The 21,913-nt window shown below is 52.8% G+C and overlaps 9 protein-coding genes across 9 annotated transcripts; 4 read left to right on the forward strand and 5 right to left on the reverse strand.

The window, feature by feature from the left end:
- Positions 1-177: 177 nt before the first annotated feature.
- LAESUDRAFT_701778 (alpha-ketoacid dehydrogenase kinase) lies at positions 178-2,281 on the reverse strand. The gene is made up of 12 exons (XM_040906463.1): positions 2,018-2,281; positions 1,917-1,958; positions 1,748-1,861; positions 1,674-1,696; positions 1,542-1,622; positions 1,097-1,477; positions 1,009-1,036; positions 851-959; positions 534-798; positions 436-479; positions 349-380; positions 178-298 (listed from the first exon to the last, which is right to left on the reverse strand). The coding sequence occupies exons 1-12, from the start codon at positions 2,174-2,176 to the stop codon at positions 266-268; spliced, it is 1,311 nt and encodes a 436-aa protein (XP_040763264.1). The 5' UTR covers positions 2,177-2,281; the 3' UTR covers positions 178-265.
- A 52-nt stretch (positions 2,282-2,333) lies between these two features.
- On the reverse strand, positions 2,334-3,643 carry LAESUDRAFT_743806 (uncharacterized protein). The gene is made up of 5 exons (XM_040911275.1): positions 3,575-3,643; positions 3,437-3,509; positions 3,274-3,385; positions 2,868-3,226; positions 2,334-2,809 (listed from the first exon to the last, which is right to left on the reverse strand). The coding sequence occupies exons 1-5, from the start codon at positions 3,586-3,588 to the stop codon at positions 2,474-2,476; spliced, it is 894 nt and encodes a 297-aa protein (XP_040763265.1). The 5' UTR covers positions 3,589-3,643; the 3' UTR covers positions 2,334-2,473.
- A 634-nt stretch (positions 3,644-4,277) lies between these two features.
- Positions 4,278-6,276, forward strand: LAESUDRAFT_655686 (uncharacterized protein; the record flags this gene model as incomplete). The annotated part of the gene is made up of 5 exons (XM_040904571.1): positions 4,278-4,874; positions 4,923-5,630; positions 5,683-5,791; positions 5,854-6,032; positions 6,109-6,276. The coding sequence occupies 5 exons, from the start codon at positions 4,278-4,280 to the stop codon at positions 6,274-6,276; spliced, it is 1,761 nt and encodes a 586-aa protein (XP_040763266.1).
- Positions 6,277-6,476: 200 nt separating this feature from the next.
- LAESUDRAFT_701788 (uncharacterized protein) lies at positions 6,477-7,194 on the reverse strand. Its single transcript, XM_040906464.1, has 5 exons — positions 7,097-7,194; positions 6,898-7,037; positions 6,795-6,843; positions 6,701-6,737; positions 6,477-6,642 (listed from the first exon to the last, which is right to left on the reverse strand). The coding sequence occupies exons 1-5, from the start codon at positions 7,139-7,141 to the stop codon at positions 6,593-6,595; spliced, it is 321 nt and encodes a 106-aa protein (XP_040763267.1). The 5' UTR covers positions 7,142-7,194; the 3' UTR covers positions 6,477-6,592.
- Positions 7,195-8,513: 1,319 nt separating this feature from the next.
- Positions 8,514-12,324, forward strand: LAESUDRAFT_726791 (patatin-domain-containing protein). Its single transcript, XM_040909100.1, has 20 exons — positions 8,514-8,655; positions 8,716-8,877; positions 8,933-9,005; positions 9,057-9,144; positions 9,196-9,251; positions 9,309-9,410; positions 9,472-9,578; positions 9,630-9,642; positions 9,697-9,727; positions 9,782-9,931; positions 9,991-10,232; positions 10,287-10,384; positions 10,439-10,612; positions 10,668-10,708; positions 10,767-10,868; positions 10,926-10,996; positions 11,054-11,139; positions 11,206-11,230; positions 11,285-11,368; positions 11,422-12,324. The coding sequence occupies exons 1-20, from the start codon at positions 8,573-8,575 to the stop codon at positions 12,175-12,177; spliced, it is 2,544 nt and encodes an 847-aa protein (XP_040763268.1). The 5' UTR covers positions 8,514-8,572; the 3' UTR covers positions 12,178-12,324.
- A 312-nt stretch (positions 12,325-12,636) lies between these two features.
- LAESUDRAFT_813343 (uncharacterized protein) lies at positions 12,637-13,773 on the forward strand (the record flags this gene model as incomplete). The annotated part of the gene is made up of 1 exon (XM_040914479.1): positions 12,637-13,773. One exon carries the CDS (start codon positions 12,637-12,639, stop codon positions 13,771-13,773), a length of 1,137 nt encoding a protein of 378 aa, XP_040763269.1.
- Positions 13,774-15,103: 1,330 nt separating this feature from the next.
- Positions 15,104-18,387, reverse strand: LAESUDRAFT_726795 (Pkinase-domain-containing protein). Its single transcript, XM_040909101.1, has 6 exons — positions 18,104-18,387; positions 17,652-17,844; positions 16,989-17,599; positions 16,057-16,935; positions 15,873-16,006; positions 15,104-15,821 (listed from the first exon to the last, which is right to left on the reverse strand). Exons 1-6 carry the CDS (start codon positions 18,104-18,106, stop codon positions 15,566-15,568), a joined length of 2,076 nt encoding a protein of 691 aa, XP_040763270.1. The 5' UTR covers positions 18,107-18,387; the 3' UTR covers positions 15,104-15,565.
- Positions 18,388-18,845: 458 nt separating this feature from the next.
- LAESUDRAFT_760086 (ribosomal protein L35) lies at positions 18,846-19,402 on the reverse strand (the record flags this gene model as incomplete). Its single annotated transcript, XM_040912691.1, has 4 exons — positions 18,846-18,929; positions 18,992-19,142; positions 19,196-19,300; positions 19,365-19,402. 4 exons carry the CDS (start codon positions 19,400-19,402, stop codon positions 18,846-18,848), a joined length of 378 nt encoding a protein of 125 aa, XP_040763271.1.
- Positions 19,403-20,025: 623 nt separating this feature from the next.
- On the forward strand, positions 20,026-21,640 carry LAESUDRAFT_737390 (uncharacterized protein; the record flags this gene model as incomplete). The annotated part of the gene is made up of 2 exons (XM_040910786.1): positions 20,026-20,547; positions 21,626-21,640. 2 exons carry the CDS (start codon positions 20,026-20,028, stop codon positions 21,638-21,640), a joined length of 537 nt encoding a protein of 178 aa, XP_040763272.1.
- Positions 21,641-21,913: the final 273 nt, after the last annotated feature.

The raw sequence follows: 21,913 nt of genomic DNA on the forward strand, positions 1-21,913 counted from the left end.
GTGGCTGGGGTGCGTTTGCAGCGGTTGCCATCGAGTGGATGTGCAAGCGGACCTCTGTAACGTAGCACTTAAGGTTATAGCCTTTGCCACGTGACTGATCGACTCTGCTGTGGTGGCGCACAACTGCCGTAAAAGGGCATAATAGGATCGCTCCAGCCTCAGATGCTTCCGCAGATTCTCCTCAGCAAATTCATGAAGTAGTGCCCAGAAAATTCTGGCAAATACATCAAATGTCGCACAACATAGTAAGCGTCCCAAGCATTTTTCACCACAGTTCGATACCTTCGAGGTTTGTGCCCTGGCAAGGATTGTTAGCATTAGTATGGATTGAGATACCGCCTTGCTCACCAGCTTTGGAAGACGGAGATACACATCTGTGCCTGTCTCACCGGGTCGTCAGACAAAACCACTGGGCAGCATTGCCTGTAAGCATACCGTAGCCGTCCAAGCTGACGAGTTCCAACGAACCGCCAAAATAGCTGAAGAAGTCGGTGAGGATCTCCGCGATGTAGGAAGAATGAACTGTTTCGTACGTTGCGAAAATATTGCTCATCGGGAGCCCGATCCCAATTCTAGGATGCGGGTTGACACCTGCGTTTTGTTGCGGATCCTCACAGTCTGATTTACTCTGCCAACTGCTCACTTGTTCGTCGACAGTAGCAGTCATCCCTCGCCCACTGGAGCTGATTCTGCGGAGCGCGCCCAGGCGGGACACGTCTAGACGAACCGGATTGCGAATATGTGAGAAGGAGAATTGATCAGACGGTGACCTGATCTCCGGTGTAAGGAGGCCTCCGCCTACGAGCAGTTAACTGAACGTCCAGCCCAACTAAGTTGGGGGATGGCACACCTTGATCGGATATGCGAAGGGCCACATCGTTCTCCCCAGCAACAATTGTGATTTGTATCGGGGGAAGCTGGCGAAAGGTCGGATGTCGCAGACGAGTCGCTCGGAAAGACTGCACCATATCTTAGTTAGACAGGAAAGATGTGAGGCAGGAGCCCTACATTCTTCAATAGTTCGAAGACAATGTACCTATAGGTCGGGTATGAGATGAATCTCGTCCGAATATCCTTGCCCTGAGACATAACTCACTCAAGATGCGCCTGAATATACGAGAATTTTGTATCCAAGTGACCATCAATGACGACGTCGGACCATGGAGCGTCAGCCGCGGCGCCCTCAATGGCATCTCCGTCCGCGTCATACGGTCTCTTCCGCAAGAATCTGGCACACTTCTCGATGCTCTCTTTCACCCGCAATCCCAGATGAATGATTCCGACACGATCGTCAGAAACGGTCTCGCCATTCCGTTTCGCCGTGAGGTATCTTGACAAGGCAATATGGTGTTCTGCCAGCACTCGGCGCGATATTCGCGACACGAGCATGCGGCGCATGAATGAGTCTAGGCGTTCTGGCGCGAGGTACGGCGAGGAGAGTGATAGACCAAGCGAGAGGTTCGGGATGACCGACTTGCTAGTCAAATTTTGGACTGTGAGCATCATCATGCACTTGCCAAGTACAAGGGAAAGATGCTCACTGTTCATCGAGAAGACCCCGTAGGAATCTGCAGAACTCATCGTTCTCAGCCAATGTCGTTAAAGGCGGATACCGACGGAATCTGGAGGCAATGGGTTTCAATAGGTAACAAATCGAACAATGGTCTGCACACCTGTCAAATGCAGACCAATACGCCTGATGTATACAGTCAGATCAGCGACTGAGGTCCGGAAGAAAATCGCGAACCTCATACACGTCCGAGACGCTCTCCTGGTTCACTACCACATACGGGAGTGTTTGCATATCCCGCAGCCTGTGCGCAATGCGGACTGGTAATTCCGTCCGCACATAGTTTGCACTCTTGAGAAGTAGGTCAACGCTATGCATATACATTCAGAGGCAGAATGGAGCACACCTTGATAATACGGTCCTCATTCATTGAACGGCCGAAAAAGACCTACATAAGCGACATTCTCAGGGCCACCCCAGGAGAAGCAGTAAACAGGCCATAAGTACCAGTTGCCTTAGAGTCAACCGTTGCGCATCTTTCGCCGCATACAGCTCCAGCTGCTTGTTCTGATAGAAATGGAAAGCCGTAGAGATCGAGCGCGAGCCGCCTGGTAGTAGCACCAGTCCTCCTCTATGCAAATGCATGCGACAGCAGTTGACGAGCATGCCCGTTGGTGGACTCAAGTGTAGAAACAAGTGCACTATCCTGTGCCGGAGAAGGCCAAGGAGGCGTTAGATGGCAATGACTCGTGTGGATGCGCATCGTCGTCTAGAAGGGAACTCCCATGGATTATTCGCCAGCCATGTTGGCTCATTGACGCCCAAGTGTGACGTAAAATAAGGTGCACGCATTGAGCGAGCGCGCGGGGTCCTATAGATGTATGTTGAAATGAATACCAATGAAATCAACGCCCCGAGAAGTAAGTACACGCCAGATGCTCCACTCAGATAAAGTATAGCTGGTCAGATCAAGCCTTCTTGTCTCAATGCACCTACAATCATGTATGCAGACCGCCGGTCTCTGTCCATGCCTATCCAGTCGCCCTTGCGAGGCTTTGGCATAACATCGGGGAGCACAAAAATATCACCATCGGCGTCCTCTTCTGACTTTTCAACCTCGTCGTCAACATCGTCATCCAGGCCGCCCAACACTTCCTCCCAAATCGCATCCTCGACATTGACTCCGACAATCTTTGCATCCGGAGTCATGGGAAGCATCGATATGAGAATGTTTGCGAGAAGCTCGGAGGCTCCGTCCACTGCAATTGTCTGCAGCACCGGTAATGGAAGGTACTCCACCTGACATGGCGATGTCTCAGCGAGAATGTCAACCAGGAGTGCGTAGCAAACTATTTACCTCGATGAGCATACCCTTCGGAGCACCTCCTGCGAGCTTGACGTGGCCAAAGCGAACAAGCCAGTCGTTTCCGATTGAGTAGATGTACCCGTCAATTGTCAGCTGCTGTTGCGCCATCCCGATCCCTTGGCTTCTCTGCCCGGCGCTGGACGCTCCAGGCTGCCGCACTGACACCCATCGTGCACGCAGTTGCCCTAGTAGTTGCTCCAGCGCTCCAGGTGGGCTCACAGTCACCAGCGTGTTCCGCCAATGTGGGGGTGGAGTCGGCGAAGATTGGCCTGGCTGACTGTCCGAAGCAGCTTGAGCGAGCTCAGCCCGCGTCGGTGAAGTAGGATCCTCCAGTACAACAAACACGTTGTCTACACAGTCAGCTAGATTGAGACACGCAGAAGGCGCATATACGTACCACCCATAGTAACTGTGTACATCACGCGCTCTGGAATGCGCATGGCAGGAGAGGTGCTGAGAGTGGAGCGGTATGATCCAAGGGAGAGGATCCATCTACCGCGCTGTACACCCTACATCAAACATCAGCAACATATATGCTGTACCATGATGTTTGGCCGAACTTGGTGATTTGCTTCGAGGTTCTCCCTTATTTTGTTGACACCGGTTGTGGGTGCGTTGATCCATCTCGCTAATCTTACGTGCCACAATTTATTTTAGTGCCATTAGCCAGTCAAGCGGGGGTTAAAGTTAATACTCACCCTATTATCCCCATCCTGCGGCAGCCATGAGTGTCGGGACTCAACAAGCGGGCGTAGGTGGCAACGAGCGTGAGTGTTGTGGCCCGATCACGATGGCCAGCGCGTCGTGACCTTCCGTGACAGAACGCGTCGCGTCACGGTGGCTCGTGCGCGCCAACATATCCCTCTCCAGTGTACACACGTACTGGTTCCAGGCGACAATTCCCCTGCAGATTTTTAGTGATTAACGACGCGCACGTAAGATATGCCTCCCAAACGAAAGGCCTCTCAGACTGTTTATTCAGCGGCCCAAACTCCTACTAGACGATCTGGACGACTGCGAGGAGATTCCGCGTCTGCAGCCACTCCGCCTCCTGCCAAGAGGCAAAGGCGTATGCGGTCCACTGCGGATGTCGAGATTGATGAAGAATCTGCACCTGAGCATGATAGAGAACCTGCTACGCGTGTCACAAGGAGCCGAGAGGCGAATTGGAAACCGAGCCCTGCCTCAGCTGCAAGCGCAGTCGCGGGATCCAGCAAGCTACGCTCGAAGCAGCCCGAGCCCATCACAACCACACGGCGAGGCAATCATGCTCGAGTCTCCGAAAATGAAGAGGTGGAGGATGAAGATGAATTGCTCCTGACGCCATCGAAACGGCCACCTGCAAGCCCAGTAACGCCTCCAAGGACGACAACAGGTACACCCCGCGTCGGCAGCGCGTTCATGGCATGCGTTGAGATCTCCAGCCCTGGAAGGCGCGCATTTAATGAGTCTTCCTCTGTTCACTCCTCGCGTCCCCAGTCAGGCTTGCGACACTTGCTCCAGGCACCTGTGCGAGCCCCGTCTCCTTCGCCTGTGAAACGGCCCACCGGGCAGTCCACTCCATCTACTCAGGGTCCTGAACTGCCTCAACGTTCCTCCTCGAGCCGTCGTAAAGCATTGCCGCAACCAATCTTTCCGTCTCTCCCGCGCTCTCCGCCATCATCTCCAACTAAACGGTTTCTCTCTCTTGCGACGCTTACTCCGTCCCCATGGAAACCCAGAGGAGAGGCTAATGTTCAGGTATCACCAAGTCGTAAAGGAAGAGGCATTCCGCCTCGTCTATATCCCTATCTAGAAGTGCAGAAACGTGCCATCCTGAAAGCCCTGCGCAACCCTCCGGAAATCGAAGAGGAAGCAGGCACAGAGCTCGAGGACGATGGCCCCTCTACCAACTCTATTGCGTATGAGCAGCTTAGCGATCTCCTCAAGGGCACTGTAGTGCGAGGAGAAGGCAACAGCTGCCTGCTCATCGGGCCACGCGGGAGTGGGAAAACGAGAGTAAGCGAACCGTCGGTCGCTCCACACTCACTGTTGACCGCAATCTAGATAGTCGAAAAGGCGATCACTGCCTTGCCCGACAACCCGATCGTGATCCGTCTCTCTGGCCATGCGCAACAGAACGATCGAGTTGCGATACGCGAGATCGCTCGTCAATTGACACAGCAGACGGGGTCCTCGTTCTTGCAGACTGAGGAGGACAAGCTAACGGACGATGCATTCAACGACCCGGAGGACCCGTTCATTGACCGCCCAGAGGTCGCAACAGATACCACACTCTCCATCGCCCTCCCACCACCAGCACATCTGCTCGCTCTCATCTCCATGATACCCACCCTAACCCGCGCGACGATTGTCGTGATCGATGGGTTTGACCAATTCGCCACCCACGCGCGACAATCTTTGCTATACTGCCTCCTAGACACTGCACAGAGCTGCAGGGCAGCCAAGGGGAACAAGGGCCTCGCGATCATTGGCGTGACGACGCGTGTGGACACGATCAACCTCCTCGAGAAACGGGTCAAGAGCCGGTTCTCAGGACGTATGTTGCGCACGGCGTGCCCTTGCCGGGTGGAGGATTGGCTTAGGGTTAGCCGCTCGATGTTGACTGCTCCCATAGAGACGGAGGCGGATGATGAATGGAATGGTCTGTGGGCAACTACCGTGGACAGATTCTTGAAACGCGATGCTGTGGTGGATGTCCTCAGGGATACGTTCGAGCTGACCCGCGATGTGCGAACACTCTGTCGTATACTTGTAAGATGGCATCCTCAACCTCACTGTGCCAATACTCATTCACATGCCTTAGACACCTGTAGTGGTTGAGCTGTCACCAGAAGCACCCACTCTTTCTGCGTCTACACTCGATTCAGCCGCTGGCATCCAACGTTGCCCTTCAAGGTTCCCTTTCCTTCCAGGTAGGCGCTCCACATCGTATCGCGTTAGTATCATTTGACTGACGCCTCTTCTGCTGCCACAGCTCTCTCATATCCAGCTCTTTCTTTGTTGGTCGCTGCGATGCACGCACAGACCTCCGGCCACGATGCATTCACATTTGAAATGCTGCATGAAAGCTTCCGCGACCAGGTTCGCACCTCGCTGTCTGCGCCGGTCCAGGTCGATGGCGGCAGTGTTGGTATGCTGCAATGCAGCCGGAACGTGCTGTTCGGAGTGAGTACAGTCATTCTGCACTATTGATATGATCTATTTGGCTGAGATATGTACTTGAACGCAGGCTTTCGAGCATTTGGTCTCCCTGCGAGCATTTGTAGCGGCGACACCTTCGACAAGCACATCGAGAGAGTTTGTGCTCTATAGGTGTGCCATTGACAGATTCGACGTCAAAACAGCAGTAGATCAGTCGCACCAAACCTTGAAGAAATGGCTCAACAAGGCACAATAGATGATTTCTTTCCCCGATGCATACATATCACTTGCAGCCAACGAGTGCGCAGAGCCGACACACTGGCGACTCTGGGAAGTTCTTTAGTCTGCTGTCAGTCGCCTGCACTGTGCTTCTATGTATGTAGCGTAGACTGGATGGAGCCCCGGCGGGGCTGTGGCGGGGCACGCTTTGTCGGACGTATCCGGTATCACTCATCAGATCATATATATTTCACGCAAGCTATTTGTTAATTGATATCGGATGGTATGATCATTACTATCGATCGTGATGGTACAACTCCGACCCGAGTGCTTTCTTGACTTCAGGAACCCATTTAGTAGACGTTGAAATCCTGCTGCACAATCTCGTTGGTCTGCTCGCGAGCTATAGACACAGAGATTAGCGAAGCATAGAAAAGAAATCGACTGAACATGATACGGACCCGATCGCTTCGCCCTCTCACGGTCCACGAAGTCGAGCTGGAGAATGAATGCATCAGTAGGCATCCTCGAATGCTCTGTCCGTGCAGTACTTACACCCTTGGTCTCAACCAAGCGGTCGACGAAGGCACCAGTGAAACCAGCCCTGTTGGCGAAATAAGCGTCATAATGATGTGTCAGCGGGATGGACGCGACTTACAAAAGCTCCTTGGCCTCAGCGTGCGAGGCGGGCTTTCCGTTCTGTTCGCAGTGCTTCTCGTAGGCCTTGGCGGCCTCGTAGGCAGCGGCACCAGAAATCACCTCGTGCGAGAGCTCAGCCTGGTGAGGCGAGTTGACGGCCTGTATGGATAGGACGCGTCAGTACATAGCTAGTGCTTCGCCAGACGCATCGAGCGCACCTGGTTGTATGCGTCTTGCTTGTCAGAACCGTCGAACCAACCCATGATGTTATTGAGAGCGTGTAGAGGTATCGATGAAGGGGGAAAGAAAGGGGCTGCGGAAAACGGCTGGAGGATAGGCTCTTTTATATGTGCGGCGGGCCGTGTCTTATGTCACCTTTTCAGCCCGCCGGCTCGTTTCGCCGTCACATCATTTTCGAATTTCTACTGCGCCCGATGCTGTAGACGTGCCAGATATGGAAGTTTTGTACAGAATGATGCAGATCTCGATCATTGGAAGTTCCGCGTTACAGGGCGCTGCAACGTGTGCAACGCCCTGGCATCGCTTTCCGGTGCTCTCTCCCCTCCTGCTCTATCTCTTCGGCGGTTGTCGGTCAGTTGAGCACCGTGCAAATTCATCGCTTCCATCACCCCATCCCCCCCCCCCCAGCGCCTCTCGGCCTCCGCAGTCGAACGTAGGTGCCCTCGTTGATAGCATTTGGGACGGCCTTCGTCATCGCTCCCTTTGTCGTGGAGTGCCAAGAATGAGCTATAATGAGCAATAACCACTAGCTTCATCCATTCTCCTTCATCCATTCAATAACCACTAGCTTCATACATTCTCCGCTCTTGAATCTCATCAAAGTTGGTTACCTCGCTGATCTGGTGTGCTCGTTTCTCGAATCAAAAGAAAACCCCGGATGAAAGATGTTGATTCCCTCAACTCCACCTGGTCACACACTGCTCGCCATGGAGACCGCCGCCGCTGCGGTGGACTAACTGGCATGGGAACACATCAGGAGTGATTGTTGTGCAGCTCCACCAGAAGCAGGAGGTCCGTCTACGCAGTGGACCAAAGCGGCATCAGCTTTTCCATGGACTACATAGAACTCGCATGCATGATGAGCGCAGCTTTGCCGCTACATCAATCACCTGAAGAAGCGTGCATGTGCGAAGATGCACCATGCGTCGGGTGATGTCAGCTCATTCCTTCTGATTGCACCAAGATTGTAAAGCCCTATCAGATGTTACGAGAGCGATTTCGCAAGGACTTGCCCAAAGTTCGAAATGGACATTCCTCCCGCGACTGAAGGAGGCTGATACGAGGATGGCCATGCGGGGTACGAATCATCATGCATCAGCCTCGTGGCTATAGAACAAGGTCTCAAACACAAGACAACGGGGCTGCGCCAGCTTTTCGGCATTTGCACGCAGTCACCGGACCAAACCAGCCTTCGAGCGTTGCATGGGATTGACCAATTGATGAGTTAAAGCCGAGGGGTGACTTAGTCCTCCACAGCAAGAGACAAGCTGACGCAAAGAGGGACTGCGACATTGAAGGATACGCGTCACTTTTAAATGCATCACGTGACCGTACCCATGATAGATCCGTGTTTTGAGCTCGCCGCTTGGGTCATTGGGGGCGACTCCGTACTTACCTCTGCCCACCACCTTCGACTATCAAACCTCATCTCTTTCTGAGAACATTTCTGTTTCATGCGGCCTAGTGACACCGCGAACATACCGTCCGCAGGGCCCAGTGCAATTCCAGAGCTCGATGCGAGTTATGTGGACGAATCGTGAGCAGGTTTCGTATGGCCCGCGCGCGGCAAACTTTAATCTGACATTATGCCGGACAGACATATGCAGGCCTTCGCGGAGGCACTGCGCACGGAAGACTACGATCTGAACGACCAGCCGTCGGCGGACAGTGTCAGTGTACGAAGCGGTGCGACGACGCCTCGCGTGCGGAAGATATCCGCTTTGTCAGATTTTGCGCCGGTCAACGTGAAAGTAAGCAGGTGAGCTCAAATGGGACTGAAATCGATGGCAAGACTTATCCGATAACGAATGAAGGCGCAGGAGGTCAAAGAAGCCGCCGCCAAGGCGACAGGAATGGCTCTATCTGATTGTTCGGTGGCCGCTTCTGGTATGTCGCGCCGTGCATCTAAAGACGGCATGTACGATAACGTGTCCATAGACGCTCATATTCTTATTCATTGCTGTCCAATTCAGCCTGTATGTGCTGATTCGGCAGCTTGTCAATGCGAAGGAATGGTTGTCTGCTTGTGAGCAGCTCAAGCCTTCGCAACGTGTCTCACGCGGCTAAATCGAGATAGGGCGTGGTCGCAAGGGCGTTCTTCGCCAAAGGCTGCGCAATGCACAGACTTACCAAGTAAGCGTCTGGGCAACAGGATCAAATGACTCAATCTGACACATAGGTGTACCCAAGGAATGGAAAGAAGCAGCGCTTGTGCTTGATGAATACATGCATTTCGATGAGTGGAAGCATATAGAAGAGGATCCTTATTATGATTGGAAATTGGTCAGGAGGGTGAGACCGAATCAGTACAACTGAATGCAAACGCTGACCACCATTATCTCTCGTAAATAAGGTCCGGAGGTCCCTCAGGACTCTCAGGGAGAGGAAGGACGTGCGCAGTCTCTTGGAGGTGCTCGAGACATGTGTCCGTCACAACTTTGCCGGTGTCGAGTCTGCAAGGTACGTGTTAGGCATTTCATATGTGTGCAATAGACAATTAATTTCGTACAGATTGTACAGTGAAGTAAGTCGTTACATGGGCATGCAGCTGTGTGGCCTAACGTCGCTACTGCTGCAGACATTCTATGGCACTAAAGATTTGATTGAAGGTACATGGTTTATGTCTCACGTTCATAGCTTGGTCGCTTATGTTGTTTTTCAAGATTACGTTAATGAAGAAGAGAAGGCACTGGAATTTGTTCGCGAGTCTGTGGAACTACCGAATGACGAGAAGAGACGGTTCTTCAAGAGCGTCAACACGAACCTGGGGACATCCGCACTGTGTCTGTCTGGTGGTGCTTCCTTCGGCTACTGTGTGTATCGTTTTCGCGGCCTTTTTTCCAGAACACTGATTGACTTGAGATAATCTTAGACCATTTCGGAGTGGTCAAAGCGTTCTTGGATGCCGGTCTTCTCCCACGTGTGATCTCAGGTACATCCGCTGGCGGTGTTGTCGCTGCCATGGCATGTACAAGAACGGACGCGGAGCTGAAGCGGATGCTTGTACCTGAGCTGGCAAGGCACATTACAGCCTTTGAGGAGCCTTTCGGCTTGTGGATCAAGCGGTTCTGGACTACAGGTGCCAGATTCGACGGTTTGCTGTGGGCGAGGAAGGTAAGTCACAATCAAGATCGATATATGCATCCACCAATAGCTTTCTTCCACAAGCTCTGTTTCTTCACGCGCGGTTCTATGACCTTCAAGGAAGCATATTTGCGCACTGGACGGATTTTGAATATCTCTGTCGTGCCGGCCGATCGTCATTCGTGAGTACATCTGTGACTCCTTCAGAGATCTTTGAAATGCTCATACAAAGACAGGCCGACGAAGCTGCTCAACTATGTGACAGCGCCGGACACGATCATCTGGAGCGCGCTGCTCGCGTCTGCTGCTGTACCTGGTATCTTGAATCCAGTCGTCCTCATGCAGAAGCTGAAGGATGGTAGGATTGTACCATGGAGTTGGGGCAGTAAATTCAAGGACGGATCGCTCAGGTAGGTCTAGTCTCGCATGGCGTTCGAGTCTCTCTGCTCATTCTTCCTATCTCAGGGTTGACATTCCCGTTCAAGCTCTTAACTTGTACTTCAACGGTATATGCGGTCGACTTATACAGCTCAATGAGACGTCACTCACATGAAATTGCTGCAGTCACGCATCCGATTGTGTCGCAAGTGAACCCGCATGTGCATCTTTTCTTCTTTGCCCCACAAGGATCTGCTGGGAAGCCGGTTGCACACCGGAGGAGTAAAGGTAACGTATCCGTCCAGGCCTTTGTTCTCCACCATGTTCAAATGACTTCCGTATCAGGATGGAGAGGAAACTTTCTTCTGTCTGCTGCGGAACAATGGTTGAAGCTCGAGCTTACGAAAAACTTTAAGGTTTGTGCTGTTCCCCTTTGTTTATGCCAATAGCTGATTTTATTCGTCACGCCGCAGTTGATTCGTGATCTCGACTTACTACCCCAACTGCTCGGTCAAGATTGGTCAAGCGTGTTTCTACAGCGTTTCGAAGGCAGTGTAACGTGAGTTGGTTTGCAATACCCAGTCCATCGGCTCGTTATCGAGCTATTCTTCCTATTCTTCTGCAGGATTTGGCCGAGGACCCGGATCATGGTGAGTATGCATTTCAAATGGGGCTTCAAAAACTTACGGTTTGATGGCTCCCAGGACTTTATGCATATTTTGAGTGACCCTGATCAGGTGGAATTGGCAAGAATGATATATGTCGGTCAGCTGGTCACTTGGCCGAAGGTGAGCTCATCTCTTTCAGGCCATTGAACGGCAGCTCAATTCGCCGGCGACAGTTGCACATGATAGAGAACAGGTATCGTCTCGAGAAGCAGATTTTTCTTGGCAGACAGGCTGTCCGAAAGGCTTTGTCTCGAACCCAGGAAAAGTCTGCCCAGAAGCTGGATGCGATGCCGCACGAGCGAGTTCCTGTTCCCAATACCGGCACGAAGCTTCCCACCCTCGTGGGCACGCCCACGCTTACGACGGCATTAGATTCACCACTTCCAATGGACACCGATGCGGAGACTGCGTATCTAAATCGGACCCGTAAACACGAGCGCAAACCTACTTCGCCCACCGTGAATGGCTACACTGCTGGCGGTAGCTCTCATGATTCTCATCGTCAATCCGTCAAACGTCGAACATGGGCGGCATCTGTGTCGCACCGCACGGATAAAGATGTTACGAATGAGGGAGATCATGGGGCAGCGACGCCTGGTTCCCCGCCGCCGAATGACAGCGAGCATCAACATGCGCAAGCTGCGGCTCGACAGACCTCATCCGCTCCAAGCAATCCTGTCGAGTTCTTGCGACGGCTAGGCAATGGGACCATCGCGGCTACGCTCGCACCATTCTCGTCCATGCGGCGAAATAACAGGGAGCAAGACGACAGGACGGTTGACCCGTCGTGGTCTGGGGACAGTTCGTCGGATGACGATGACCTATCCGTCATATCCCGGAGGCATCGACCTCCTTCGGTGTTTGATTTGAGATCGGATATGGAGAGAAGGTACCAAGAAGACGACGTTCATGACAATGATGACTTGTAGCTGCAACCTCCGCTCTAGAGATTTTTCACTGGAAACACGGTATAGGGTAGCACTTAGGATCTCACTTTGTAACATTTCGTCACAGTGCTCTGCATGTACAATATCCACATCATTGCTATTATGCATGTATCATATGTAAAACTCCCATGAAGGAATCACTTCGAAATACCTCTCATCAAGAATAGACTCAGCAAAATCTGAGCTGGATACATAGTCAAGTCGTGGAAGACCACCGCGGATGCCTGTTCCATGGGTTGATTCAGAGCTCTAATTATGTGGGAATGTCTAGATATTTGGGCATAGGTTGACCGTTGGGTTTCCATACAGTGAGTGACATTCTGAAGCTCATCCCTCGGAATGCTAACATAAACCATTTTGCCATCAATCTTGCAGGCAAATCCCGCTCCCTTCCGAAACTCAACGATTTTGACAGGTGTGATCGAACGTATTGCGGCTGTCATGTTCGTTTTCTCTATCACGCACGACCATTTCCAGAAGTTCAAGGCCACCATTCCTTTGCTAGCTGCTGCCGCCAGACATATTGCAGGTAAATATTCCTTTCCACGTAGCGGTATGGGTCGTCGTTCCGGTGTTCGCGCAATTCTTCGCAGAATCAAGGCGCGCCGGATCGCGCAACGTGCCTACGCAAAGGTTGGCAAATCTGGTCGAACCAGTGAGCTGTATCTTACAAAATATGATATACAGGCATCGTTTCAAATACGTTTGCTCAAACCAGGCGGCTCACTGCGCTCTTGGAGTCACTACTACACCTGGAGTCAAGCGAAATGGCAGATACATGACCCGCTATTTCAAGATGTTGTGTCTGACCTTGCTGAGGAGTTTGCGGACTGCACACTTCATGACTATGCCTCAGGTAAACCTGAATCATCGATGGTCGACATAGAAGACCTTGTCTCTACTTTGGTGGCTTTGACCCTGGGATCCGCCGATCATCTTGAAGCAACCGAGTCTAAACATCCCTCCAAACCGGCTGAAAACAACTTGAATGAGCTCGTGGAACTTATGGGAAATCTACGACTAGACGATCTCGATAACTTACATAACGCAGGCGAGTTCAGCTCGGAGTCGACTCTCGGAAATGAAGTCAGCCTTTCCCAAGAGTCGCTCTGCCCGGCTTGCTATACTATGTCTCCACAGCAATCTTCAGCTATCTCTGAACCATCTGCATCTGTGGAAAAGCTGGAAGAAGTCCATAAGGTCCAGACTCTGCTGGCGGTGGTCGGATCGTTTGATGACACTCCAAAGACGCATCACGCGGAACTTCCTGCTCCTGCTTCTACGGATCTCGCGCCAGTCATATCTTCAACCACATCCCCTGGTATCCACTCTGTACTACGACATTTTGCTTCGAACGATGCTACAGACACCTATCCAAGCCGACCAGCTCCGTGCCTGCGTAAAATTCCTACTATCATCAGGACGAGGAACTTCGCGTCTAAATGGTCCTCTTTCTCTCCGTTGTCTCTCAGCGCGCTTCCCTTCTTCTTTGAGGCCTGCGCAACTGCATTCTCGCCTCTCAGAGATAGAACGACTGCTTCGCTTCCTCGGGGTTGCCACATGCTGAAACTGGAATGATGACCTCCTGGTTCTGTCTAAACTATCCTGACAGTCTCTGTAACATCACAATCTCCCTCAGCCATGCTCATTCAAGATGTAACTCGTGAAGGACAAACTACAGTGTATCGCCTCAACTTTCCATGTACCCCTTGATTTGTTCTCATTACTAGATCTCTGCCTTGGGACGCTCAATATTCTGCGACTACTGCATCATCAAAAGCCTGGACATCTTGTCAGTTTGCTACATGTAATAATGACGGGAAATCAATACCATTCTATCAGGTGGACACTGTTCATTACATACCCGTACGACGTGCTTCTGAGCGTTAAACGTCGGACGTCTCTAGCTGATGGCGCGGGACGTGGAAGCTCGTGAGGTCCTCATCTTATGCACATATTATCTCATCCTTGAACTCCTTCGCAGCTATGAAGCCTTCCTATGACCGACATCGGCGTCTTAGTCCTCCTGAAATGCGAAATGTACTCTTCGGCGTACATCCTACCTGGGACGGGCAGCTCCGTCACAGCATATCCCACGCGTGGAGCAGTATGCAGGATGGGGCAGCAGACGCGAATACCAATGCATTTAAAAGACGTCCGACTCCCAGATACTGTCGATCTGTTCGATGTTGCGGCCATCCGAGAGCTCCAAGGCACATGGCGGAAGCGACGTATGATCGCCTTTCAGATCAGAGGGGAAGCGCAGCTCATGCACGACGTGTGTGAGTCACTGCCAGCTCGGTGTATTCGTTCCCAATGATTCGTGTGTTTCGAGCGGCTGTAAATTGCAATTGATGTTCAGTGAGATCCACATCATTTAAATTCTGACCTAATGTGCTTCTAATCGCCACTGCTTGACCGTTGCCAGCACCGCTCCTGGGAACGGGTTCACCGTCAACAAACGGCTCATTAATCATTGGCCATCGCAACGAGCGGCTGGTGAGCTAATAACGTCTACGCATGATCATCTGGGATGCACAAATGCGACGCTTCGCATCAGCGTCAGCAAGCACCAAACGAGATGCATACGATGCAAACCGTTCGTTCGTCTGGGTGATGAATATCTTCTGCAATCTGTTGATCTCCACTTTGTTCTTGTTCATCTGCGGCAATATTGCCTCCTTTTAGTCAAACCTCGCCATCCGAGTCAAGATGCAATGCAAGCGATGAGTTGTCGCGCTGGGCACGAACGAGGCGGTGCCCAGGACCGTGACTTTCACGACATTGAGACGCGGCTGAGCCATGCGGCAGGATCTCGTTAGCGGTATGTGAAATCGAGTGTGTCGGGAACAAGTCCTTGACACAGACCGTCGCACCACACTTTCAAGACGAGCACTCGGGATCATCAGGCAAAGCCAAGCAGCTTCTATTGCGAGCAAGTGATTCTCAGATTCTGCATCCAGCAAGATCAATTTAGACTACATTCTGCACAGGTTCGAGCTAAACGCACACCTATGGAGAGTCCGTGACGTGGTAAAAAGCTTTCATATAGTGCATGATGAATCGTAGAACGCACAGACAACTAAGATGGAAGCCCATCCCAATGATAGATGATACAATAGTGAGACAAGGATCGGAGGGGGCGAAGTGGGCGTTTACACCGACGGCAAGAAATATTGAGTCACAATATAGTGCAGTTGCAAGAAGAGTCCGAGAGATGGAGGGGCGGAGCGCGAGACAACGAGAGACAACGGAGATGCAAGTGCAGAAATCATGTCGATGTCGTGGATGGCAACATTACCAGACACAGGCTGTCCAAGACCACGTCAGGGATCATGCATATAATCGGTGTCCGGGATGGCAGAAATCGCTATAGGATACTTGGCCACTTCAGCCGCAAGCCTTCAAGCCAGCGCATATAGAGCAGCTCCGAAATGGGCGATTTCCGAGTCGGCGAACTAGGTTCTCCATTCGGCGCGTTCGCAGTTGATGGGGGCGGCAAGCCAGAAATCTCCTCCTCTTCGGTGACGACGAGACCCTTGGCTGTCATTTCACTTCTCCGAATGATGCGTTTGTGAGGGAAGAGACCGCGAGATGTTTGTATGTGTTGACGCACGGCAGGATTCCTACAAAGTGCAGGTGTAAGTCTGCTGCACGAATTCAGCTCAACTACGCACTCATTGATGCTTGAAAGAACATCGAGGATGATGTTGTAAGCAAGCTCAGGATTGACGTCCCTGAGTTCCTCGAACCCACGCGAAATCATACTCAGCGACTCAATCTCGCGAGCATCCATATCATCCCGTGTCACCTATGCCGAAGTGTTATGAGTTGCCATATTTTATACAAGATCGACCATACCTTCGCAAGTAACGGCACCATGACGTCATCAACAATCGATCTCCCCGCCTCGGCCGCCTCGCTCGTAGCTCGCTTCTGTGATGACTTTGGGCTGGTCGTAGGCGAAGAGGGACTAGACGAGCTACCCTCTCTGCCCTCCCTGCTTCGCGTGGTCCCCACATACTCTTCGGACATCCTCAATGACCTCACCGTATCGACCTTCTTCACCGGCCTAATCGTATCGACCCCATTCCCAATATCCGCTTCGCCTAGGACCGTCCCAATGCTCGTGTTATTCCGCGCTTGGAACGATGCCCTTCGCGTCGAACGGACGGAGCGTACAGAGCCCGAATACGCAGGCGGCGGCTCTGACGCCTCTACTGATGGGGGCGGCGTCTCGGGATCGCCATTTCCAACCGTCTCGTCTGACGAGTCGTCCGTCACCATCGGCGGGACGTCTTTCACGTCTGCAATGGTTGGAACCTGCTTGATTATCACCGTTGAGTACTGTGCCTCTGAGTTCATGCCAAGTGCGCCTGAGCTTGACAGCGGTACTTCGCTGCCTTTGGTCGCAGCGCTCGTGTCAATAGACTCCTCGTCGTACATCGACGCCTCGTAATACCCCTCGTCGGGAATCGTTCCGGGAGGCGTAATGTCTCTGGCCATACTGCGCAGCGAACCCATCGCGGATGTTGTGCGCACAGTGTCGAAGCTCCAGTCACTGCGAAGGGTGCCATCCCACGCACCGCTGTTACGAACTGTTGGCTGGTACATCTGCAGCCCTTTGCCTGGTGTCCGCGCACGATAGTCTTGGTAGCGCTCGATCAATTCGGTCAGATACGAAGTCTTCCGTGAAGACTTGATGAACCGGTGTTGAAGCAGCTCTTTCGCTGTTGGGCGCTAGCGAAACGTGTGAGAGGAGAGTAAACATTTGCAAGAATGTTAGTACATACAGTGTTAGAGTCTTTGGTCAAGCACTGTGTGACAAAGTCCTTGAACGCGGCGGAAAAGGCTCCTTCGAGCACTGGAGGCTTCGCCTTCGGAATCAAGAATAGCACTCGCATAGGGTGGTACTCTGCCAATGGCGGCTCTCCTTTCGCCATCTCAATCGCAGTAATCCCGAGACTCCAGATGTCTGCCTTGGAGTCGTATCCTGCCTGCCGGATCACCTCCGGCGCCATCCAAAATGGTGTTCCCACGAACGTGTGTCGCAGCGTGTTCGTCAATTGCGCCGCAACACCAAAGTCGGCCAGCTTGACCTTCCCCGATGCGGACAGGAGGACGTTGGCTGCCTTGATGTCCCGATGGATTGTACCTTCACTGTGAAGATAGTCGAGTCCTTGCAGCAGCTCCTTGCAGATTACTGCGATATGTGCCTCTGAGAATACTCCGGGCTTAAGTAAGTCAAGACATGAACCACCTGCGAGGTATTCCATGACGATCCATAGCTTGTACGCAACGACGAACGAGCCATAATAGCGCGTCACATATTCCGAGTCGAAAAGTGCAAGATTTGCGATCTCCTGCTGGATCTCGGAGATGTCGTCGTCCGTGTCCTCGAGGTCTAAAAGTGGAATGAACGGGTGGAGCTCGCTCTCATTTGCAGGGACACACACCAATCTGCTTGATGGCGACGATCTGCTTCGTCTCGTTGTGCATGGCCTTGTACACGGTCCCGAAGCTGCCTGTCCCCAGCTTCTCGAGCAGCGTATACTGGCTCGCAGGGTTGGTGCTTGGAATGGGATATGGTTCCGGCACGCTCTTCGCGTCGCGAGGCGAGCTCGGTGGGGTCTTTGTGAGCTGTCTGTGCTGTGGAGTGTGGCCATGGTCAGACGAGCTCGACTTTCGCAGGAGCCGGGAGCTGGGGATGACGCGCTGCATGCTGAGCGATGCGCGTTTCGCTGACGGATGAGGTCAAAGAGGGCAAACGCGGACGACATCATCCCGGATTTTGATACCCTCGTGGGGAACTCGGCATGAGGCACACGAAATGGCAAAGCGCTCCACCCTCATGACTCTATCGCATACACGCGCCGCACCAGAACCGGAGCTGAATAAAGACACATACCATATTCATGAATGGTCGTTAATGATCGTTATTGCTATCTGTAAGCTTTGACGGCGCGTTTGTATGGTTAGAACGCGAAAGAAAGAAGGTCCGGCGAGGAAGAAATGCGACCGCGCGGTGTCGCCGGGGCCAGACTGATGGAAGGAGTGGAGCGGTCGTCGTTAGGCAGGTCGTTACGACGTCAGTGGCAGCGACGAGAGATGGCTGGAGAACGTCGAGCACGGCGACGAAGAGGAAAGGGGGACGACACGGCTCGTCTATTACAGGGGGCAAGGAAAGGAGAAGGGCGGAAATGACGTGAGCGAAAACGGAGATTTCAGAGCGCTGAGATCGACGCTGCCTCCGTCCGGTCCGCGTGCGAGCGCGCGTCCTCGGCCCAGCGCCTCCCAGCACTTGCCCTCAGTTCGACCATTTCTCCTCCGGCCACCGCGGGTTTTCCTTCGACATCTCGTCGCATTAATCAACGCTGCTCGCAGCCAACGTCGTCCGGCGATGACCACGCCTGCAACGATCCGTACAAGAAACATACCCCCTGACAGCGTCAACTCACCGGCGAGCAATTCTTCCCATGTATGGGAGATTGTGGCATGAGACATCGCCGTAACTCGGACGCGATGTGCGCATGGAACGACACGCGGTGTCGCATGGCATGTCGAGTTGATAGTAGCGTACGGCATACAGAAGAAAAGAATCAAAGTCAAAGCAACACCCGCTCCACGACCTCAAATGACAACTCCAGAGCTCATGCCGCTTTCACCGCGTACTTCCGCAACGGGAAGTGGATGTCCTTCTTATGCTGCTTGAGAGTCTTCCGCGACTTCTCGTGCTGCGCGTGTGAATGCACTGTCAATGCTTGGCAACATTAAGCGGAGTGTCGCTGGGACGTACGGGTGTCAGTCGCCGTCTGATCGCGCGCGTCTTCTTGGGGCGGAGGTCAAGGGGCAAGTACTTCTTGCTCTTGTAGAACTCGCGAAGGTTTTGCCTCTGCTTTTGGTTCATGACCGTCATGACCCGAGCAATTGACTTGCGAACGGTGTTGCTGAATGGAGTCGGATGAGGATGGGAACGAAATACAATGACTGTGTTACGCACATCTTCGTCAACTTCGCAGCAGAGCCGCCGGCAATCTTCTGCACCCGCAGAGCGAGGAGCTCCTCCTTAAGCTCAACCAGCTGCTTGGACAAGTCATTCTTCGACCTAGAGCGATGGATGCCATGTTTAGCATCGCGACAATATATGCACAGTCAAGCAGGCTGCGCACTTGGACTGGAGCTCGTATGCTTTGACTTTGCCGGGCATTTTGTTGAAGTCTAGTGGCATAGACAACAGAGTCAACATGACATCCTTCCGAGAGCACCAAGCACCGCAAAAATCAGCCGGAAACGCCGGAACAGCACAATGCAAGCTCAGGCAGCAAGCTCGCAGATTCCAAGGCCATCGTAGAGCGTGAAGAGAGCATATTCACCTTGAGGAGTATCGTGAAGGGTGTGCGCGCCGAGCTCAGGATGGTTAGCCAAGCGTGGGACCGGCCGCGCGTGAACTGCCTAGTTATTGCAGCCACAGAATCTCACGCCATCTCCTGCCTCTTTGGGAATCTCCGCCACTGTTCTCAATTACATGCTTGCTCTGCTGAGGCTGGCAGTATACTACGAGGTGCAATTGCACCAACTCCGCAGGTTCTGTGCTCCAGCATTATGCGCAAGGCAGTGCCGATGAACAGTCTCGTAGCGTCCAGTGGGCCATGTGCGTCATCTGCTCTGAGCTCGGACCTTGGGCGGCATCTTTCGACAAGCACGGTCATGCTCTTAAGCTTTCTGTCTGCGACCTTATCCGCTGGCAGCGCCGCGCCTCTTTCCCCTAAAATTTCCTGACCTACGCTCCTTGCTGTTTTCTTGTATACCAACGATACCCCAGCGCCGTCGATGTCGCAATCGACGTATCCTCCTGGTCGGGGCCTCGACGACCTTTTGTACCTCTTCCCGCACGTCGAGGACGCCACGATAGCGGCGATCCTCAAGCATACCCTCCCCGGATCGGATGTCTACAAGCTCGACTCGCGGCGCATCCTTGAGTCACAATGGGACCTCGTCGATGATGAGTCGCTCGACGAGAGCGCCGTCTCGCTGCGCGGGACTCCAGTGGCCATCGACGTCTACCAGACGCTCGACTCGCTTCTCGTCCCCCTGAATGCATTTTTCTCCATCCTCACCCTTCATGGGCTCGCAAACGGCCAGCCGACAATGCTCCCGTACTATTTCTTCCGCTACTCCTCCCACCTTGTCAAAATTGCCACGCAGTACGAATGGCACGCCGTCCTCTCGTATCATCTTGCCTTCTATGCTCGGAGATGTAAAGAGATGCGTGGCGGTGAATACTCAGGATGGGGGAAGGTGGATATCGATTTGATGGAGCAGTACCTTGTGCCGTACCAAAAGCATTCCAAGGTCGTGTCATTGCGGTCTTTGCCATTTTCATGTAAATACTGATAGGCATTCGTCAATTCAGTCGCGTAAAAATGGTTGGAAGAAGTGAGCGGGGAGATCATCGATGGCACTTGGTGCTACAAAACATTGCTAGAATACACAGTACGATCGCATGCCTGTCAATCCTAAAATCCACTTGATCATAACGCGTCATCAAGGTATCTCGCAGATACGAAATTGCATGTAAACACAGATTCGCATATCACATCATGTACTCTTGCAACTCTTGCTTGACTTCTCGTTCGACTGCCAAGTGTCAATGTATTGACGAAAGTTGAGCGGAAAAAGACCACGGCTCAAGCTCACCTCCGTGTACTCCGGCAACTCCTCTAATATCCTCGCAAGCTGTCGTATGCGGTCAATTCCACGGCCATCGTTCTTGCGCGGTACATATCCTTGTCGCAACTCGACTTCCTGCATGAAGGCAGCGATGTGCGCGAGCGCTGGACCAAGATCTCTCACACCGGAGAGGTACGCCCTGCACGTCACGCGAAGAGTTCCAGCTCTCTTGTCAATTTTGTTCACCGGGGTAGACTTTGCATTACTCACCTGCTTTGCTGATACTCCTTAAGCAGGGTTTGCAGGCCATCTTGATGTGCGATCGCCCATTCGGTCTGTGCACGATACCGCTGCACCGCGTCCGCCTGCATCCTGTCCACTGCCTGTTTCAAACCAGACAGTCCAGCATGGATCTTCGCGTCCGCCTCCGCCCGTATCCTGTCTTGTTCCTCTACATGCGTCTTGAGGCCTTCAAGTCCCTTCTTCGTCTCCTCCAACAGGCCGACCAGCTGCTGATGTTCTTTGAGGCGCGTCAGCGCTCCCGCGTTCAGCACTTGCAATTCTCGGCGCAGTGCTGTTTGTGCTGCGGTGATGGAGCCGATGTTCGCTTGTAGGCTTCTGTAGCGAGCACGAAGCAGCACAAAGGGCACGAGGGCGAAGGAGCCCAGGACGGCGACGCTCACAAGGGACGACCTCAGCGTTGCGCGCCGTGGTCGGTCCCTGTCTGTACCATAATGTGGGGGTATCGATGCTGGTGCAGGAGCGATGGACGTAATCTGTGAGTCTGGTGGCTGCATGAAAGTGGACGACAAGCTGAGATGGCTGGGTGAGGGGATGGGAACACGCCTGCGCACGCCTCGGCACGTGTCACGTTATGATGCCGAAGCTCTCGGACACAACGCATGGAGAATCTAGCAAAGTAACAATATTACATGGGACTTCCGAGCTTGTTGTACAGTGGGTATGTTATGATATAGTACAAGAGGCGAGCAAGAGTCATGGAAGCAATGAATGGATGGGCACGTTACGAGGTGAGCGATCACAGACC

This window comes from Laetiporus sulphureus (assembly GCF_001632365.1).
Source record: "Laetiporus sulphureus 93-53 unplaced genomic scaffold LAESUscaffold_25, whole genome shotgun sequence".
NCBI classification, from domain to species: domain Eukaryota; kingdom Fungi; phylum Basidiomycota; class Agaricomycetes; order Polyporales; family Laetiporaceae; genus Laetiporus; species Laetiporus sulphureus.

What these genes read in the sequence shown, in the direction of transcription:
- LAESUDRAFT_726791 (XM_040909100.1), top strand. Translation starts at nt 8,573, where the DNA reads ATGCGGCCTAGTGACACCGCGAACATACCGTCCGCAGGGCCCAGTGCA. An exon ending in GTCAACGTGAAAGTAAGCAG is followed by an intron (nt 8,878 to 8,932) that starts GTGAGCTCAAAT and finishes TAACGAATGAAG; the next exon opens with GCGCAGGAGGTCAAAGAAGC. An exon ending in TTGTTCGGTGGCCGCTTCTG is followed by an intron (nt 9,006 to 9,056) that starts GTATGTCGCGCC and finishes ACGTGTCCATAG; the next exon opens with ACGCTCATATTCTTATTCAT.
- LAESUDRAFT_701788 (XM_040906464.1), bottom strand. Translation starts at nt 7,141, where the DNA reads ATGGGTTGGTTCGACGGTTCTGACAAGCAAGACGCATACAACCAG. An exon ending in AGCAAGACGCATACAACCAG is followed by an intron (nt 7,038 to 7,096) that starts GTGCGCTCGATG and finishes CTATCCATACAG; the next exon opens with GCCGTCAACTCGCCTCACCA. An exon ending in TGAGAGGGCGAAGCGATCGG is followed by an intron (nt 6,643 to 6,700) that starts GTCCGTATCATG and finishes CTGTGTCTATAG; the next exon opens with CTCGCGAGCAGACCAACGAG.
- LAESUDRAFT_726795 (XM_040909101.1), bottom strand. An exon ending in CGTCGCCATCAAGCAGATTG is followed by an intron (nt 17,600 to 17,651) that starts GTGTGTGTCCCT and finishes TTCCACTTTTAG; the next exon opens with ACCTCGAGGACACGGACGAC. An exon ending in GTTCTTTCAAGCATCAATGA is followed by an intron (nt 15,822 to 15,872) that starts GTGCGTAGTTGA and finishes TGCACTTTGTAG; the next exon opens with GAATCCTGCCGTGCGTCAAC.
- LAESUDRAFT_743806 (XM_040911275.1), bottom strand. An exon ending in ACCTCGAAGCAAATCACCAA is followed by an intron (nt 3,386 to 3,436) that starts GTTCGGCCAAAC and finishes TGTTTGATGTAG; the next exon opens with GGTGTACAGCGCGGTAGATG. An exon ending in CGAAGGGTATGCTCATCGAG is followed by an intron (nt 2,810 to 2,867) that starts GTAAATAGTTTG and finishes TCGCCATGTCAG; the next exon opens with GTGGAGTACCTTCCATTACC.
- LAESUDRAFT_701778 (XM_040906463.1), bottom strand. Translation starts at nt 2,176, where the DNA reads ATGCTCGTCAACTGCTGTCGCATGCATTTGCATAGAGGAGGACTGGTG. An exon ending in TCTTCGAACTATTGAAGAAT is followed by an intron (nt 960 to 1,008) that starts GTAGGGCTCCTG and finishes GATATGGTGCAG; the next exon opens with TCTTTCCGAGCGACTCGTCT. An exon ending in ATGAGCAATATTTTCGCAAC is followed by an intron (nt 480 to 533) that starts GTACGAAACAGT and finishes CGACTTCTTCAG; the next exon opens with CTATTTTGGCGGTTCGTTGG.